This window comes from Pantherophis guttatus, chromosome 1 (assembly GCF_059756535.1).
Source record: "Pantherophis guttatus breed Tessera chromosome 1, ASM5975653v1, whole genome shotgun sequence".
NCBI lineage: Eukaryota > Metazoa > Chordata > Lepidosauria > Squamata > Colubridae > Pantherophis > Pantherophis guttatus.
This window is the reverse complement of record NC_142063.1, coordinates 173,211,041-173,229,708: the sequence shown is the minus strand read 5'-3', so window position 1 is coordinate 173,229,708 and position 18,668 is coordinate 173,211,041. Positions and strand designations below refer to the sequence as shown.

At 39.7% G+C, this 18,668-nt stretch overlaps 2 protein-coding genes across 12 annotated transcripts in view; both read right to left on the bottom strand.

Moving 5' to 3' along the window:
- Window positions 1–11,646, bottom strand: part of PTH2R (parathyroid hormone 2 receptor) — a 62,216-nt gene extending 50,570 nt beyond the window's left edge. For all 3 annotated transcript variants that reach the window (XM_034431966.3, XM_034431979.3, XM_034431975.3), the window contains exon 1: window positions 8,769–11,646. In XM_034431966.3, the coding sequence (XP_034287857.2) occupies window positions 8,769–8,825 (57 nt within the window). In that variant the 5' untranslated portion in view covers window positions 8,826–11,646. The remainder of the gene's footprint in view (window positions 1–8,768) is intronic.
- Window positions 11,628–18,668, bottom strand: part of PIKFYVE (phosphoinositide kinase, FYVE-type zinc finger containing) — a 91,279-nt gene continuing 84,238 nt past the window's right edge. For all 9 annotated transcript variants that reach the window (XM_034431858.2, XM_087882149.1, XM_034431897.3 and 6 more), the window contains 3 exons: window positions 16,564–16,825; window positions 14,898–14,972; window positions 11,628–14,385 (listed from right to left, as the gene is read on the bottom strand). In XM_034431858.2, the coding sequence (XP_034287749.2) occupies window positions 14,270–14,385; window positions 14,898–14,972; window positions 16,564–16,825 (453 nt within the window). In that variant the 3' untranslated portion in view covers window positions 11,628–14,269. The remainder of the gene's footprint in view (window positions 14,386–14,897; window positions 14,973–16,563; window positions 16,826–18,668) is intronic.

The window sequence follows — 18,668 nt, the reverse complement described above, 5'->3', positions numbered from 1 at the left end:
ATGCACATATTTAAGGCAATAAGTACAAAGATAGGGTTGTATATCATTAATTTACATGAGAAATTAACCTAAAAATTAATACATACTAAGATTAAATTAAATTAAATTTTCAGTTTACCTCTGCTGAGAAGAGTCCATGGCCTAATAGGGTGGTGGGAGGAGAGTGGCGAGAAACCGAGGTTACATGGAGTATTGCTTGGAAGGAGAGTTGCCCTCCAATAGAACATCGGGCACTTGCATGTGTTCTTTCTCTTTTCTGCCTTTTTTCAATTTGCATTACAGGCTCTGACATACTCTTTGTTTATCCAATGAGGACTGCTTTTGTCTTCTTTTCAGAATTCCTCGAAAGTATTAAACTTTTGGTCATTCAATAAATTCACATTTCTGCTTGCCAGAGCTTTGTTGGATGGTACTTCTCTACAAAGTTTTGAACTTCTGCCATTTTGCACACATTTCTTTAATCAAGGAACCAGGGACATCCTCCCTTATCTCCTCACCTGAAGAAATCTCTTTAGATGTTTCTTGTTGCTCTTCCTTCTGTAATTCCTGTAGCATCTCAGCTCTTCACAATGTTCCTGTAGCATCCTCAGCTCTTCACATGTAACTCAACATCAGCAGCATCAACCTCCAGACCAGTGGTGAAATCCAATTTTTTTTATTACCGGTTCTGTGTGCGTGGCTTGGTGGATGTAGTGTGGCTTGGTAGGTGTGGCTTGGTGGGCGTGGCAGGGGAAGGATACTGCAAAATCCCCATTCCCTCTCCACTCCTGGGGGAGGATATTGCAAAATCTCCATTCCCACCCACTCTGAGGACAGCCAGAGGTGGTATTTGCTGGTTCTCCGAACTACTCAAAATTTCCGCTACCAGTTCTCCAGAACCTGTCAGAACCTGCTGGATTTCACCCCTACTCCAGACCCATGGATTGGCCCAAGATACAATATCCTGCAAGGGCATGCCTACCGTCCCTGTCCTAATATTCCTTTCTACTTACTCTTTTCATGTATTCAAATTATGTTTATACTTTTACCTTATATATGCTTATATGTGTTCTCTTATATATGCTTGACAAATAAATAAATAAAATAAAAATAAATATACCGTCTGTACTACCTGCAGGCTAGGGCAGCAAAAGATCAGACTCAAACTCTTCAAAGTCTCTCTTGAGTCACAGCTTCTGGCCACAAATTCTTCCATGCTGAATTCATTGTCCTATAAGAGACTTCATTCCAGGCCTTACCAATAAGATGAAGGCACTGCAGGATATTGAACTGCACCTTTCAGAATTCTGAGAGGGTCAACTGGGTATCAGAGGATCTCGCCTCTGGAAAGTGCCTTGGTGTACAACTTTTGAAGTTTAAAATGACCTGCTGGTCCATGAGCTGGATGAGAGGAGTAGTGTTGGGGGCAGGAACCTTACAGGGATGAAGCTGAATTCCTCTTGTAAATCATCATCCAAGCCTGGAGGATGGGCAGGTGCACTGTCCAAAAGTAGGAGAGTATTCAAAGGCAAATCTTTCTCCAGCAAATATTTTTTTCACCAAAGGACCAAATACTTCATTTATCCACTTAGTGAAAAATTGCCTCATGACTTTGCTGTTTGCCCTCCACATCACACGGAGTTTGCTTTTTATGACATTATGACTAGTAAAGGCTTGAGTTTTAAGTCCCCACTAACATTCCCACACATCTGTCCTTCATTGGTTTGTGGCCTGGTAATGCCTTCTCCTCTTTTGTGATGTAGGTTCTACTCGGCATTTTTTTCCAAAAAAGTCCCATCTCACCATAGTTAAAACTTGGTGGGGAATAAAAACCTCAGCCTCTACATAGGCATGAAATTCAGACAAATTCATCAGCAGCCTTTTCATTAGCACTTGATGCCTCACCTTGCCTCATGACCCTCTGGATGCCAGTCCTCTTTTTAAAATGATCAAACCAGCTATGGATGGCCTTAAAAATTAAAACACTCGCATCACTCGGTCCTGGTTTGTTTTTCAAAAGATCGGCATGCAACAGTTTCGCCTTTTCACATTTCATAGCTTCTGACATACTGTCACCCACTAACTGCTTCTCATTTACCCAAATTAATAACAGTTTTCCAACTTCGAGTGTTTGGGAATGCTGCTTTCTTATGGCTTTAACTCCTTTTGCAATATCAGCCTTTTTATCATTTCTATATTCTTAATGATGGTGGAGACCGTTGTTCTAGGCATATTATAGTCCCTAGCAAGATCAGTAATGTGAATACCCTTTCCTTCCTTCCTTCCTTCCTTCCTTCCTTCCTTCCTTCCTTCCTTCCTTCCTTCCTTCTTCTTTCTCCATGGTAATGTGAAGTAATTTTCTTTTCTATTCAGCACTATCACTGCCTTTTTCTTAGGACCCATGATTAGGAAAAAAAATGCAAATATACCACATGGGGATGTGGACAGGGTAAGAGCTACCACATGATTAATGTGACTCTTTGTTTCGGCTTGAAAGAATAGTGAATCACGAGGCAGCCAACACCAACAACTTCTAGCATGCATGTTGAGTACCAAGCAAGCAACGAGCACCAGGACAAAATTTTTGCATAAAAATGCATCAAGTACCAAATTTGACGAGCTTCAAAGCAGCTGAGTACCAATGTATCACTGTTTTATTTGCAGTGAAGTCTAATATTGAACATTAAGCATTTAAATTAAGCATCATAAATAGTACATTTGAAAACACCAATTTATTCCTGTTCAAACTTTGAAAGAAAACTGTGAATACTGCCCAGAGTTGTTGGCATGCAAATTGAACTAACAAAATGAATAAAACACTTAAACAAAGCATGTTTATCTTAGATGTCATAGAAACATTATCTATTGTTGAACAAGAATTGCTGAATTATTGTTGTATACTAGACCTATATAAGGCTAAAATTATTCCCATTGTAAAAATCTAGTTCCCTGAATTACATGATTTATTTGTGCATGCTCTACCCAGCAACAGGCCTTGTCTCCCCATGAATTTTGTGCCAAATTATAAATAGGGTGGCGGCAAAAATATTTGTTAGTTTAAGGACATTTACACCCTTGTATTATATGTTTGAGCTAGACATTACTCCTTTAATTCAAAATATAGGCTAGATTCATACTTTATTGTATTCATGGTTTACTTTGTTCACCTATTGCTCTATGATAAGCCACAATAATTTCATGCTGAGTCAAAACCAATTTATTAAACAAGACACTTTATAAAAGTGGGAGGTTCAGATTTCTCAACAAATATTGTATTAATGTCTTTCAGAAGTTCATGGAAGACTTGCTGACAACAATGAGACTAGACTAGGGCATAAGTACAGGTAGTTTTCCCTTGGTGACCATAATTGGAACTGGCAACTCCATCACATCACATGACTGTGATGGACTTACAACATCACTTCTTATTTGGTCATTAAGTAAGTCACTGTGGCTCATATAGTGTTTATTTCAAGACATTATATTATATGTAGTGTTGAGGGTAAAACTTCCCTCTGCATAGTAGGCAACAGACTGGACAGCAAAGAGATACGTTGCTGGTTAAATACATAGATACTCACAGACTCTGAACGGTGAAAAATAAAACATTCTTTACTCTTAGTGAAAAAACAAACTTGGTTTCTCAAAACAATGATAACACGTCTTCGAATAATCACTCTCCAACACAAAACATAGTTTGCTTACAGTTCTCTTTAGTCACACACAGTCCCTCTTCAGGAGATCAATCATCAAATAGCAGGAGCAGGAGCTCCCGGGCTTCCTGTCTACTTTTATGGCTACCTGATAGTAGCACAGCCAATCATTCTTCTTATATCATTTAAAGTCACAAACATAGTTTTTCTTTAGTGCCAGTTTCTCCATTGGCTTTTGTCAGAAGTCAGTTGTGAAGTGTGCAAATGACAATTATGTGTCTTGGGATGCTGTGACAGTTATTAACATGCACTGGTTGCAAAGCACCTGAATGTCAGTTATGCTATCGTGGGGACATTGTGATGGTTGCAAATGTGAAGACTGGTCATAAAGTTACTTTTTCAGCACCACTGTAACGTCAAGCAATCACTAAACAAGGGCAGTTATTAAATAACATCTACCTATAGATAAAATCTCACCAATAGGTAAGGCATAAGAGTTCCCTCTATCTGTTTGCTGCCATCTTGTTCTTGTCTAGATTTTTGAAACCCGGATGCCAGCAGAAAGGAATGAAAAACCATCAACCTTGATTTTCTTAGGAGCTCAGTTCTGGAAATAAATACGGTAGCATCAAATCCTGAAAGGAGCAGTGATGATCTTTGGTGGGAGACAGCACTAAATGACTTCTCTCTCTCTCTCCTCGTTCCTCCATAAACAGGAAGAAGGTGAGAGTTGGAAAAGAGCAGCCAGGAACGGGATGCATTGCAACTGGGGCTCTTCCTTTATTCTTGCTTTCTGTTTGAACTATACTTCTTTTGCAAGGGCTCCCTGCACTTGTGCAGCAAAGCTAGAGGACTACTTAGACAGGGCAGAGAGGAGAAAACACAATTTCTGCTGTCTTGTGGTTGTCGATATTTTTGCAGCCCAGATATGGAAACCTTACCCTGGGGGATTAAGTTTGTTAAAGGCATGGGATAAAAATTGGGTGACAAGGGTGATATATCCTTGCAAAGTAGGAGTCTCCTTTGTCTTCCCTACATTTAGACTGTTGCTCTAGATCTGCATGAAGTCTGTTGGCCTGCTGATGCACATTTAAACATAGAAATAAACACTATATTCAGACCTAGCTTTTCTTTATATGTTGCTTCAAATTTAAAGGGCATCTTTCTGATTCTTAAAGAAGGATGAAAATTCACATACAATAATAAAAAAGTTAAAACAAACATTTATAAGCCAGAAATGAATGGAGAACTTCCATGGTCTTTTTAAAGAGGGATGGATCTGTTGAAACTACTCTCCCAGCTTGGAGTTGCAGCCTCAAGTGTGCCTACTGCTACTAGAACCACTTTGGCCTTTAGTTTCCACATCCTCTCCAGTGCTTCCTTCAGGCCCTGGTACTTCTCCAGCTTCTCATATTTCTTTTTCCTAATGTTGCTGTTTTAGTCTTTAAGTCCATCCCTTTCCAGTGACTGACAGTTCTTGTCTTGCCATGGCATTTCCTCTCCTTGATCTTCCTCCTATGTCTACTGCTGCCTTGGTCGTGTGTGTGTGTGTGTGGGGGGGTGTTTCCAGTTGCCTTTAGCAGGATATTCTTCTAGATATTCAAAAATGAAAAAATATAAAACATAATAGTTTGGATTTAATAGCAACATCAGAGTCAAGTTTCCCTTAAGATTCTCCCTCTGGAATGGTGAGATCTCAGAATGGAATTTGTTCTATGTATTTATAACTTTAATCTCTACTTGAAATTGAATTTGAGGGTCAGCTCTCAGATTAATTTTAAAGCTAGAAAAAGGAAAAAAAAAACAAAATTGTAAAGTCATACATGCAGTGAACCTCTTGGAATGTAATGAATTAATTATTAGATTGTTATGCTCAGTGTGCATCTCTCCTTGTGATTTTATCTCTGTTTTTTCATGTACACAATTCTTTAATTGTCTTGAACTTATGCAGAATTATCAAAGGTGAGTTCATATCTGTTCACAGTAGCGGCAGACATTTAAATCAAGCAGAAAAAGAAAAAAACCATTTTTCTTGTATTAAATAACTCAACTAAGCCAATATGCCCATTCAATGCAAGCAGCATTATTACAATACTAACCGAAGAAAGAGGTTGAATGGAATCAGATTTCCTGCAGCAATGTTTAGCAGTGAGACCCACTCCAAATAACCTGTCAGGTCTTCCTCTTACCCATCTCCAAGTGCTTGTTGAAAAGTTCAGTTAGCACTACAAATCCCCCTAAGCCAAGAAAACTCTCTTTGACCTTGTGCTGGCAAAATCAAGTGGTAATGAAAACTGCTGCTATCTACCTACCTTAAATATCTGCAGTTTTCAAAAGGAAACGATCCAGCACTGATTCATCTTTCTATAGATTCCTACAGTTTTAGGTTCTGGTTTTAGTACCTTCATTCAGCTCAGGGTTTTTGTTGTTGTACATACAGAGCTCAACCACGGTAAGAGGGGGGTATCTGCTAATTAAACGTTAGTACCTTTTCACAATAGGTAGCAGTCTGAATGTAGCAGGCACATCATCCAAGGCCACCCTGTCAAGAAATGTCCAAGTCAGAAATAGTTTCTCAATTACCAAAGGAAAAATAGCAACCTTTGTTATTCCTCATGCATATGAATCTCCCAGCTCAAGTCTCTTCTTAGCTCTCCCACTTCACTAAGGAATTTATTTTTTGTTTGTTTTGCCAGCACAGGAATCTTTCTTGCCATCAACTTTTTCTGGGATCACCCTGCACACACACTTTCTCCTGCCAGACTGGGCTTTGTGGAGGAGAAAGCAGCATGAACAATTAGTTCTGGCAGAACCCTCAATTGTTTGATTACATGAGGCTGGGTTGCCCTGGGTCTTTTATGCAGCTATAAAATTGGGAGGAGCCAAACTGGGGAATGCTCCCCCCCCCACTCATCAGCTGTTGGGCAGCAGTGATAGAAAAATTGCAAACTTTAGAAAGATCCAATAGAGAAAAAGTGTGAGAAAATGAAGTGTTTTTCACTGACCAACCAAAATTGGGAAGGGATTCCAGAGGAATACTATTTTCCTATCCCAGACACATACTAGAAGTCTTTGGCCTCATCAACCAGCTAGGTGCTTTTCTTTCTTATTACCCATGTTTCATCTTTTCCTCTTCCCCTCTTCCTTCTCTTCTTCAATGATTTCTAGCTAATTCAGAGCTAAGAATGTACACTCTTTGAAAATGTTCTGAGATCATGCAGAAGCACAGCTCTTCCCTGCTATTCAGGAAAACAGACCCGCTTTTCAGATTTGTTTTACTAGTTCCTACCAGACCCAAAAAAATTCTGAAGACAGTAAAAAGAAAGATTTCAAGATGAGAGTGAATGTGACAAATGGAAGGGGGAGAAAAGGGAGAAAAGGCTGATAACAGTAATCATAACAAGATGAAACTGAGTGAAAAGAGAATATGGTGATATATGGTTCAGATTTCTCTTCTCTCTGCCCACAAAGTCAGTCTTTCAGGTTCTAGCAGATGAATTCATTCCCAGTCATTTGTTTCTATTATGTAGTATATAAAACAGTAACAATACATTTCTTAATATTTTACCATAGTCCAATTCTACTCCCCAATAAGTATAATTAGGACTGTTGCTCAAGGATTTCAGTCATCATGACAAAAATGTCTTCCGTAACAGGTACTTTTGTTGACATTGCTAATATTGTTTACCAATGTTGTATTTTGGGGTATTGCTTTGGGGTAGAAAATGTACCTACCATGTGTTCAATTCTTGTTTAGATTTTTTTAACTAAAATATGCATTTTACAAATCAGCTGTTGCAAATAAATCCATGTAATTTATATCTTCACAATATATATCATGAAATCAATTAGCTGGAGTAAACAAAAAGGTTGCCTCACAAATGTGTATAACTTCAGAAGAATGTATATGAGATTTTAAAGTAATTTCACTTTTCATTCAGTTTTTCCTAACATATTTTTCTGGAGCTTGCTTGTCTCAATCTGAGAAGATGATGTTATCACACTTAAGTGTCATCCCCCCAATGTTTCAGACAAGCCTGTGTAATGTTTCACAGAGAAACTGTGTTTCATGCTAAGGATCAGGCCCTTGATTTCAGATCCTCCCCTTGGCTTTGGCTATTCTACATGCATTGCCTCTTCTGTGGTTGTTTGAATCTCCTTCTGCACCTCTCTTTACTTTCATTGCTTCTATCCCCTGCAAACTGTGCCAAGAGGAACCATCAGCTGCAGCCAAAAACAGCATATGGTTAGAATGAAATGCAACTTGTGACACAGAAGAGAGTCTTCCACTTCCAGCCTCAAAGAAGCATAGCTACTCTTCTGTTGGAAAGAAACAGCTGTGGCTATGAGGAAAGTGCACTGACAGGAACAATTTGCAGCCCAGTGGAAATGGGATAAACTCCACCAGACAAGAATAAGAAGGAACTGAAGCTCCAAAGATCATAGTTCAACCATTCCTGGACTTGAAGGAAAGTAAATTATATTGATCTTGAACTCGAAGAACTCATGTGTCATTAAATAACAGCATCAATTTTACCTGACACAGATTCAAAATTGTTCTTTATAAGGAGAGAAACACATGCACTTAGCAATTGTGTGCTGGCCTCCTAGCTGTTAAGGCAGGGAGGCTTCAGATAAATGGCCAAAGTTCAATAAAACAATAAACAGGGCCAGTGGCTCAGCCTTAATTGTCTTAGAACTGCTCTGCTATGAAACCGATGCTGGAAATACTGCTTCACTTGCTGTTTTTTCCTTCCCTTGGGAGATATAACAGTACCTGGAGAACTGATTTGGGAAAAAAGTTTAGCAAGATTTTTTCTTTCTCTGGGGAGCTGGTGGTGGTGGTGGTGGTAGGATGGGGAAAATGGCACATCTCCGGGATTCAGAGCCAGAAAGGCTCTTTTTCCAAAGGAAGGCCTACCGCAATCGCCCCAACAGGTCGCCCTTGAACCGGGGGCCGTAACTGCACCCCGATCCTGATCACCGGCAGCCTTGCGCGACACATTCCCCAAGGGGGTGCGGGGGGGTCTTAAGGGAAATGCCTCCCCCCTCTTCTCAGCAGCGTTCCCTCTCAACCCCCTCCCCCCCGACCCTCTTCGGCGGAGGGGCTCCCGGCGCCCCCCGGGGCTTCCTTACCTCTGCTAGAGCCAGGAAGCAGCCGCCCATCGCGAGGAACGCCAGGACGGCGGGCATTCTCGGGTCGTTGCTAGTCTCTGCGCCGAGGAAAGTTGGAAAGGGCTCCGAGGAAAAGGAGCGAAATAGCAGGGAGGAAATCCAAGGGCGAAGAAGAAGAGGGGCTGAGCGGCGAAACAACGTCGCCTTGTTGTTGCCGCCTGAGGCGTTCAAAATCGGCCGGTAGACCTGGACTGAGCCGCACAAACCGCGGTGAACTTCCCGGCCACCGGCGCTCCCCAGGAGAGGCAAGGAGCGACGCGCGCCCGGAGTGTCGCGGAGGGAGCCGTCTTTCTCCCTTTCCACTCAGCCGGAGGCGGTCAGGGCCGAGGTCAGGCAAAGGGGTGACCTAGCGGCGAGACGCGTGGAGGAAGGCAGCTGCTGCCTCCCTTCCTGGGCTGGCCGGCCGACCCGGACTTTTCCGTGTCAACGCGGGACGCTCTCGCCACTCAAGGCTGCGGCGATCCTTCCCTTCTCTTGGAACGGAATCCCCACCCACTCCCGATCCTCTCGGGCGCGGAGGAAAGCAGGTGCAGGGAGGCTCCCTTTGCCAGCCTCACTTTTGGCTCTGGGAAGGGGAGACGGCGGGCCGGGGGAGACCAGCTATCTCATTCCGCCGCCCACCTACTGCAAACTCCCCTTTCCCATCCTGCAATAGGGATGGTGAGAAAATGCAAATGCGTAACGAGACCGGACAGAAAAGGACTTGCATGCAGAGCCATATGCTGCATTACAAAAAAAATTTAAAAACGTGAACGGGGAGGAGATTGCAGAGCAGTTGAATGATTCAATCGACGTCGATGTGAGTGGAGTGGACGGTCCCGCCGAATCTGACTTTTTCGACCAGGAGTTTGAAGCAACGTTAATAAAAAAGCTCGGTTTGGGCCATATGAGCCACTGAAAATTCATCCCTTTTTAGGGCTGGATGAATCAGGCCCCTAGCCTATGAATCTTTAAAAAAGAAAAACACCTTTGCTGGCAAAATTGGGATTGAACCCATAGAGAGGAGGAAAAAAAGGAAGCAATAGAAGCTTCAGTTGGCACCCAGTCCTACAACCTCTTTCCAGGAAAACTAACTCTTCAGAACTACCTCAGGCTCAAACCATAATCAGGATCATAACTAAATCAACCGTATTTCTAGGCTTGGATGATGCAGAACCCAAACTAAGATATATTATTTAGGCAGAAATTCTTCTGTTTTCTTTGACTCCACACAAAGACATTAACGAAGAAGCACAAAGAAACTGACAAAAAACCAACAGCTATATTGCAGCAGCTTTCCTAATTTCCCAGAAAAGCAACAAGTGGGAATTCTGGGAGCTGTAGATTGTGTGTGCCTTTGAATGCATTATAAAGAGAACCGCGTTAAGTCTTTGGTGACAAATCAGGAGTCTAATAGCACCTTTTCCAATTAACACATTGAAAGGCATAAGTTTTCATGAACTGCAGCTCACTTCATCAGATGCAAACTCCTGTTTTTATACTTTAAGTTTAGAAGATCTGCTTATATGACACACACCAGATGCTCTAGTAGAAGGAAGGCAACTGCGACAACACTCCAGTTCCCAGTCATTTTGTGGGCAACATAGGCATTGGCAAGCTCCATAGAATTGTGAAAGAATCAACAAAATACTCCATTTCAAGTCTGATCCACCCATTCTATACTATCTTTTTCTAAAATTCATACAAAGGTATTGTTACCTAATGTGTTAATACCTATTTCCAAATATGTATTATACATTTGAGTTGAAATTTTGTTAAAACATTTGGAAGTGGTGAAGCTGGTAGTTGTCTGTTTGCACCCCTGCCTAGCAAGATATAGCAATCAAATTTATGTAATATCTCTACCAGTGGTGGGATTCAATTTTTTTAACAACCGATTCTGTGGGCATGGCTTAGTTGGGGGTGTGGCTTGGTGGTCATGTGACTGGGTGGGTGTGGCTAGCTGGTCATGTGACTGGGTGGGCATGGCTATGTGCATAGGGACTACTCAGAGGGCTGAAAAAAGTCATTTCTGACTGGTCCTCGCACTTATGAGCAGCCTCACATTTATGCCTGTTGTGGCCTTCTTAACCGTGTCAGTCATTTCACCACTACTTCTCTTCACCATGGTGACAAGATAGGGCGTAAAACGTAAAATGTGAGGACAGTCGTAAGTTTGAGGACTGGTCAAAAGTGCAAGGACCAATCAAAAATAACTTTTTCAGCCCTCTGAGTAGTCCATATGTACAAAAGGACTACCCAGAGGGCTGAAAAAAGTGATTTCTGACAGGTCTTCGCACTTTTGACCGGTCCTCACCCTTATGACTGGTCATCATTTATGCCCATTGTAACATTCTTAACAACCGTGTCACTCATTTCACAACTGCTTCTCTTCACCATGGTGGCAAAATAGTAAACGTAAAATGTGAAGCTAAAAACATAAAATGTGAGGACAGTCGTAAGTTCGAGGAGTGGTCAAAAGTGTGAGGACCAGTCAAAAATAACTTTTTCAGCCCTCTGAGTAATCCATATGCACAAAAGGATACAGTAATAGAGAGGGATGAAGGAAGAAGAGAGATGGAAGAAAGAAGGCGAGAGAGGGAAGGAAGAGAAGGGAGGAAGGAAGGGAAATTAGAGTAGGAGTGAGGGTAAGGGGCAAGGGGCGGGGAGAGCCAGCAATTTAACAAACGGTTCGGCCGAACTGCCTAGAACCGGCAGAATCCCACCACTGATCTCTACCCATAACTTTAGTACTTAAATGATTCAAATCAATCTTCTCATGTTACAATGCCAATGTTAGTATTTTGAGGCAAGGATGAAATAAAGCAGATGGGCACAACAGATATTTTGATTATTTTATTGTTACTCTCTATATACATAATTTTGTAAATGGAGAAAATGTATTTAAATAGTTTAACATATCAGAATCATAAAAAACACATCTCAACTAAGATAAAAATATGCACATTATATACATTAAATAAATAATCTGAAAATATTTTATGGTTAACATCATAATTTTTAACATTTTGATTCAATTATTTTTCCCAATTGTAACAGATAATTTTTCGGAGTGTTGTAAACAATGCCCATTGTTTAGGTTGCAACAATATGGACCACCTATTAAGTTGTGTGATATGCACATAACCCCTTCTTACTATTGCTAACAGAATAGTTAATAAAGTATATCTTTCCCACAACTGTAGACTTAGACACAAAAGACAAAAGAAATCTATACACATCAAAATTAAAAGGAACTCATCAGAGTGAGCACAACTTGAATACTGTTAAAATATTTGTTTCCAGAATACTATGTTAACACCTTACCTTAATTTAAAGAGTCATAAACTAAATAGTGTATCAAGATTTGGGGGGGGGGGATATAAAATGTTGAATGGCATTTATTATTTTTTTCAAAATGTAAAGAAGTCGTTATTAACAGAATTTCAAATGTTACGGACAATTTTCAGAATTCATTTAAAAAAGAAAAAACTGCTTTGCTTTCTAGCTAAGGTGCTCCTGAATATTTGATGCAGAACTCCAATCACCATTAACTCTTGGAAGTTACATCAGCTGGGTGTATTGTGTAACAGGGCAAATGCATGTGTATGGTGTACATCTCTGTGCTTCAATTGTGGCAAGAAACATGCATTAGAATTGGAATATGGCATTTTCAGTTGCTACTTGTGTATTAATATGCATATTCATTACTCACAACTGCATACAAATATTCCGACCTCTGGATAATTAGCAGAAGAAAGTCACTTCATGCTATATTTTGTTTTTTAAAGTCAGGCAAAACATTTCTTTTGAATTACTTTGTACCAGCTAAATACTAACACTGCTGTTTAAGTAATGAATAATTAAGGAATGTGTTTTTTCATCGATATCAAAGCTAATGATCTTTGCTCAATAGTTCTAAATAAATAAATAAATAAAATGAATATAAACAAAATAAAAACTTGGTTATAAACATTAATTTATTCAAATTATTATCTGGTTTCATATAAAAATCTTTACTATTTCAGACATAAATTTAAACAAGACTAGCCACAAAAGCAGATTTAAGATTTGAACTTCCCCATGAAAAATCCAACCTACAACCTAAGTCCACACATGCATCATCAACTGTCTCTAAGCCAGAATTTAATGACTTCTTGGAATGCTGTAACTTTCCCTAAGCTATGTTAAATAGTGTAGGTTTAAGGCTCCTGGCTGCAACCAGAAGCAAAATCACAAGGGAAAACCTACCTCAACTCAACCAACTACTTGGGCTCAAACCAAAAGGGAGACAATCAGTAAGGCTACAAATCTTACCTGCTTAATGACACATCTTTTTTTAATATAGTAAACATTTTGTATTTACAAAAAATACTAAAAAAAGTGCTTACTCTCAATTTGTAAAAGTACCCAAATCTTTACCATGAAGTCTAATTTGCCACCCACCCCACATCCTTTCTTGTTCGGAGCACAACTGCAAATGTTTTGTGGTGCCAAAGGAACTACTGTTTTAACAGCCTAATTTATTAATACAACCTGAGTATGTGCAGCACAGCGACATCAATAGTACATTTCTCAAATGGTGCTAAAATGAAACTAGGATAATGTTTTTATCAGATAGCTATTAATTATTGAATTAAAACAAAATCAAAAACATCCCAATATTTTGCTGTGACAAAAAGAGAGAATGGAATCTAGAGTTAAAGGCATATTTAAAGTAACACCTAGTGGTCTGAGACCATTTGACTCAACCACGGAGGCTCCATTTGAGAAAATTTACCTTTGGGACACAAAGATATTTCAACCTGAATTTTTCTGAAATTTGTATGAAGCCTAAATTAGAATTCAGAAAGGGAAGTAGCCCTCCAATAAAATATCAGACCACACAAAAACTTTACAACATTAAAAAAGGGCTTCAAATGACCATGTGGGATGTAGGAAATGATTAAAATAATCAAAATACTGCTCAAAGGAAAGTTGTAAAAAAAATCCAGTGCATAACAAATTACACAATATACAATAACACTTACAAAATAAACTCCTATCACAGGGGCAGCACTATTAACAGACTGTCTTGGTTCCTCATGATTAAAGACAACAGTATCATATCTGCAATCGGTGGGGCCAGCATGCCCCCTATTATTAGGACCACTGTTTCGATTGTTCACAAAAGCCACTGGTTATTCAGTGCATCAATACAAGGCCGTGTAATTTATGGCAAGCTCCCCCTTGGTCCCAGACTTGTTTACTTCAGGTTTCGTGAAAGTAGCATTCTGATTCAAAGAACTGAATGCTTCTTCCACTGCAGTGTTGACATCTCAAGGGCAAATTCACATGGCAAGAAAGCCTAGCTGCGAAGACTGTAGCAGAAGACCCTTGAGTTGCTGTTGTGAGAGGCAAGATGAGGATGGCGATGTAGAAAGACAGTTCTCTGTTATATCCTTTTTGAATCTGAAGACATCATTCCATTGCACCACCTTATCTTAGCAATTGAGGCCCAGGCCTGTCCAATGATCTGGCACCATCAAAAAGTACTTATCCATTGCTTCACAAAATCTAGTACGGTATAATTCCGGAGATACCACAGTTGGCATTTTACCTAATAATGCAAATGAAGAAAAAGACTGAAACTGATTGAAACTGAGCCAATAGGAACATATTAATGGCCAAATTTATATTTTATTATTACACCACCAGCTTCATATTCTGAACATCATTAAAACCATAAAGGTAGGAACAAAGATTTATGAAGTTATATCTTCTACTGTGGACATTGCAAAATTATATTGGGTAATTTAAGAGTCTGTGATAGAACTAAATAGTGAAACTCAACTGAAATATTTGGTTATAGGTGTTTAAACAATAAAAGTTATAAACAATGCTTCTTTATAAGCCATTACCTTTACATTTAACATCTATTTAGACCTTAATGCCACAATTAAATAAAGCACATATTTCACAATCTCAGTAGCTTAACACTGTAAACCATTAGGTCAGTATTCAAAAGATCCTTGAAAATAATAAAGAATACTTTAAAAATATCTAGCATTTGGCATCTGGGAAAGGAGGAAAATGCAATCAATATTGATTAGAAAAACATTTTGGACCTACCTTGTCCTCCTAAGATCCCTGTTGATTTCACCACCATTTCAAGTTTTTTATCCCAAGTAAATGTGCGAATGTAATCTGATGTGGAAAAAAAGTATGGTACATAGCATTAGATAACTACACAAAGAACACTTTGATAAAATAGGAAATCTTTATTGCCTTTCCTAGGTATTATGAGACTGCAACCAAATTCTAGTAGTTTCCAAAATGCATTTTTAAAATATAAATTATATTTAAGACTATAAATTTTATACAGTAACCATTACACTCAAGGGATACTCAGAGAAGTTGTCTCCAGTGCATTCTTCTGACTTTCATTAAAATAAAACATGTTTTACAATGGGCAACAAAAATGAACCCAACCCCGAAAGACTAAGCTTTCCATTTTACAACATAGTCACCACAAGGAGATTATTCCTCAGGGTTATATATTGAGAATTCAGATATTTAATGTCTACTTTTTTTTTTGAGAATGAATTTGATATACAGAACCAGAATTTGAATGTTTTAACAAATGTTAACTGAATAAATATGTTTTGAGTTGAATGAAACAAACTTTATCAAAGTGTATGAAATTTATATTATTAAGCCAGATCTTGAGGACATTGCTATAATCTAACTACATGTAGTCCTTGACTTACAATCACCTAGCAACTATTCTAAGTTAAGAGCAACGCCCCCCCCCTCCAAAGCTACTGACAACCCCATCCCAAGCTTATGGCCACTGCAGCATCCCCAAGGTCATTTGCCCTTACAGCTAAGTGCAGCAATCCTGCAGGGACACTCCCCCTGGGTCCCCATAGGCCTTGGGCCTGCTTCACATCCCACCAGGCCCCATACTCTCCTCCTCACTTACCTTTCAAAGATCTCTGGAGCTCCAGAGGTTAGCTTAGGAAAGGAGGACAGGTTGCTCTGTTGTTGGGCTATGTTTCATGATCCCAGAAGTGGCCATTTTTGCGATACCTGCATTGAATTATGGCCACTTACAAAATGGCAACCACTTCTGGGATTATGCCACATGGCCCAGCAACAAAGCGGCTTTCTTGGCTTCACTAACCCAATCTCCAGAGATCTTTGAAAGGTAAATCCAGAATGGGTGACATGGAGTGAAGGAGGGGTGTGTGGGATCCAGTGGGGTGGGAAGCAGGGCCAAGGACTGTGGAGACCTCAAGGGGTGGAATAAAGAGTAACGGATGCCTCAGGAGTTGGGGATGGCCTTGAGAGGCCTAGGGTAGGGCCTGTGCTAGGCCTTCCAGGACCTCTTTCAGAGCCCCTGAGGCACCTCATACTCTGCTTAATGATCCGCTTGTTTGCTTAATGACTGTACTAGGGAAAGCAGGATGGCGGAGTCATGAGGTGGTCATATGGGAACTTCACTTAACAGCCATCATGACTTCTGACCATAATGTGCAGCCTCCATTTCAGTTGTGAGTCAAGGATTACCTGTATTTGACTGGAGTATTGTCAAGACTGGTTTACAACATAACATCTAGAAAATCATTTCTCATTCCATCACTTTCCTTGTAACACTTTTTCATGTAATAGAGGTAGTCAGGTTATAGGCCACAACTGATCTAAGCAGAATATTGGCCAACCCAAATAATCTGCTTTATGTAAATCAACCTATGGACAATCACACCTTGGTAATTTGCAGACAAAGTTAACATACCGATAATTCCAACAACAAGTTCATTAGTGGTATCATCCCTGCCCACGAGAAGAGAATAATCAATGATGAGATGGCTGGAGAGGAAGTAAGAATCGCTGTGGATGGAAGCCTTCAACACAGCCTTGGAGTGAGAACGGATATACAAGGGATTATCACGCACCAACTTCAACAAATTTTCATCCAGCAGAACCACATCACAACTTTCTTTTCCTGTGTCTGTTTTCACATTTCTATTTCGCAGAGAACCTTTCAGGTCAAAAACCTAATAGTAAAAAGAAACAATACACTAATTTAGCAGATGAAGCTTTTTGATTCAGAATTCTAAATTCAAAAGGCAGAGCTAATTTATGCAATTAAAAAAAATATGTACTATACATATTACAGACTTTGTAATTTATAAACTTGGCAAATTTTTAAAAAAGCATAATAACCTTCTTGTGCAAGCAGCAGTGTATAAATTTAATAAATATTTTAAGAAATAAATGTAATTCCCATTCATGCCAGATTTAATATTGTACTAATTGTACAACAACTCTCTAAACTAAAAGCTCACATGGCTACTTCTGATACCACAACATCCTTTATTTAGAACTTATTTAAATCTCTGTTAGATTATCAGTGCAATCAGTACTGGTTATGTCTATGTCTTCACTGGTAAAATGATCAGAACATTACTTGGTAAAAATTATCCTGGCACCTATTTCCCCCACAGCAATGGGGAGATTGATTCAGTCCTTCCTGCGGTGTTCTGCAATTTCCAATAATTAGGGAACAGATACACCCCTGCTTCATGTGGGAAAGTGCTATTGTACCCATAACCCTGCCTGCCCTTTGGCAATGAAGGCAGCAAAAAGGGCTTATTTCATTGCTTCATTGCTTTCATCACAGCCTCAAGTAGTGATTCAACAGAACTGTTCTAAATAACCCTGGGATCAATATCATTTACTCCAGTCAATTTTATTTTCCAATCTTCACACTTCTGTGAAGAAACTTCTATCTGCTAGGATAGATTTTCAGAGCATTTTAAGGATGGAACTGTGATTGTTACAGGTGGCAGCCAGGAACCAAGTGTCTAATGCCTGGTTGGTCAAGTTCATAAGATCAGTTCCACTTTTTTCAGCCTAAAAATGTGGACCCAGATGCTTGTAGTAATTTGATCAACTTCTCTTTTGTCCATGGGTTGTTGCATGCATTATTTCATGATGGGATAATGGCTGCTGCCTTTAAAGGGGCAACTAAATGAACCTTCCTGAAACTGAAAAGAACCTCTCTGGTCCCAGGATTACAAACGTTGCTCAGTTTATACAGCAGCAATAAACTGACTACATGCCCGTTTGGGGGAAACTGAGTTTTCAGATCTGTTCTACCTTGAATTCTAACTTGTTTACAGGGCAGAAGAGGCTTTGATCACTCTGACTTCAATGGGAAGGTGGGGCAGAGAATATAACACCTCAATTCTACCACTTCTCATGGTATTCTTGCAGAACATCCTACAGATTTAGGGTACTTTCAGTCATTATTTCCATTCCTCTCTGTGTGACTGATTCCAGAGAACAATATTGGCAATCTTATTATGGGGAATCTCAAAGAATCATCCTCTTTCTTGTGCTGTTCAGGGTCTACATGAAGCCATGTGATATGGTTATGAAAGGATTTGGAGGATATGCTAATCATAGTCAGGGCTATTTCTCTGATTGATGTGAGGCCTTGCATAAGCCAGTCTGTCGTTAACTGCGATAGTGGACTGGATGAACTAAAACTAAAACCCAACAAAAGGACTAAGGGTAAGTGGTTCCTGAGTCTAGGAATGAAGAAAATGGCCTGCTTTAGTGGAGGACATGTTTCTCTGAAGGAACCCAGTTATAGTTAGGGTGTCAACTTTCTCAATATTTGCAAATCTCTCATTGTCATTAGAGGAGCAGGTGATCTTTATATCTAGGAATGCTGACTGTCAATTTAGAATGGTACCCAACTCTGCCCGTTCCTGGTCAGGTAAAATTTGGCCAGAATGATTCATACACTGATAACCTCCAGAATGAATTACCCTAATATATTCTAAGTGACGCTGCCTTTGTAAAAACCACTTCAGGATTCAATGCAAAAAG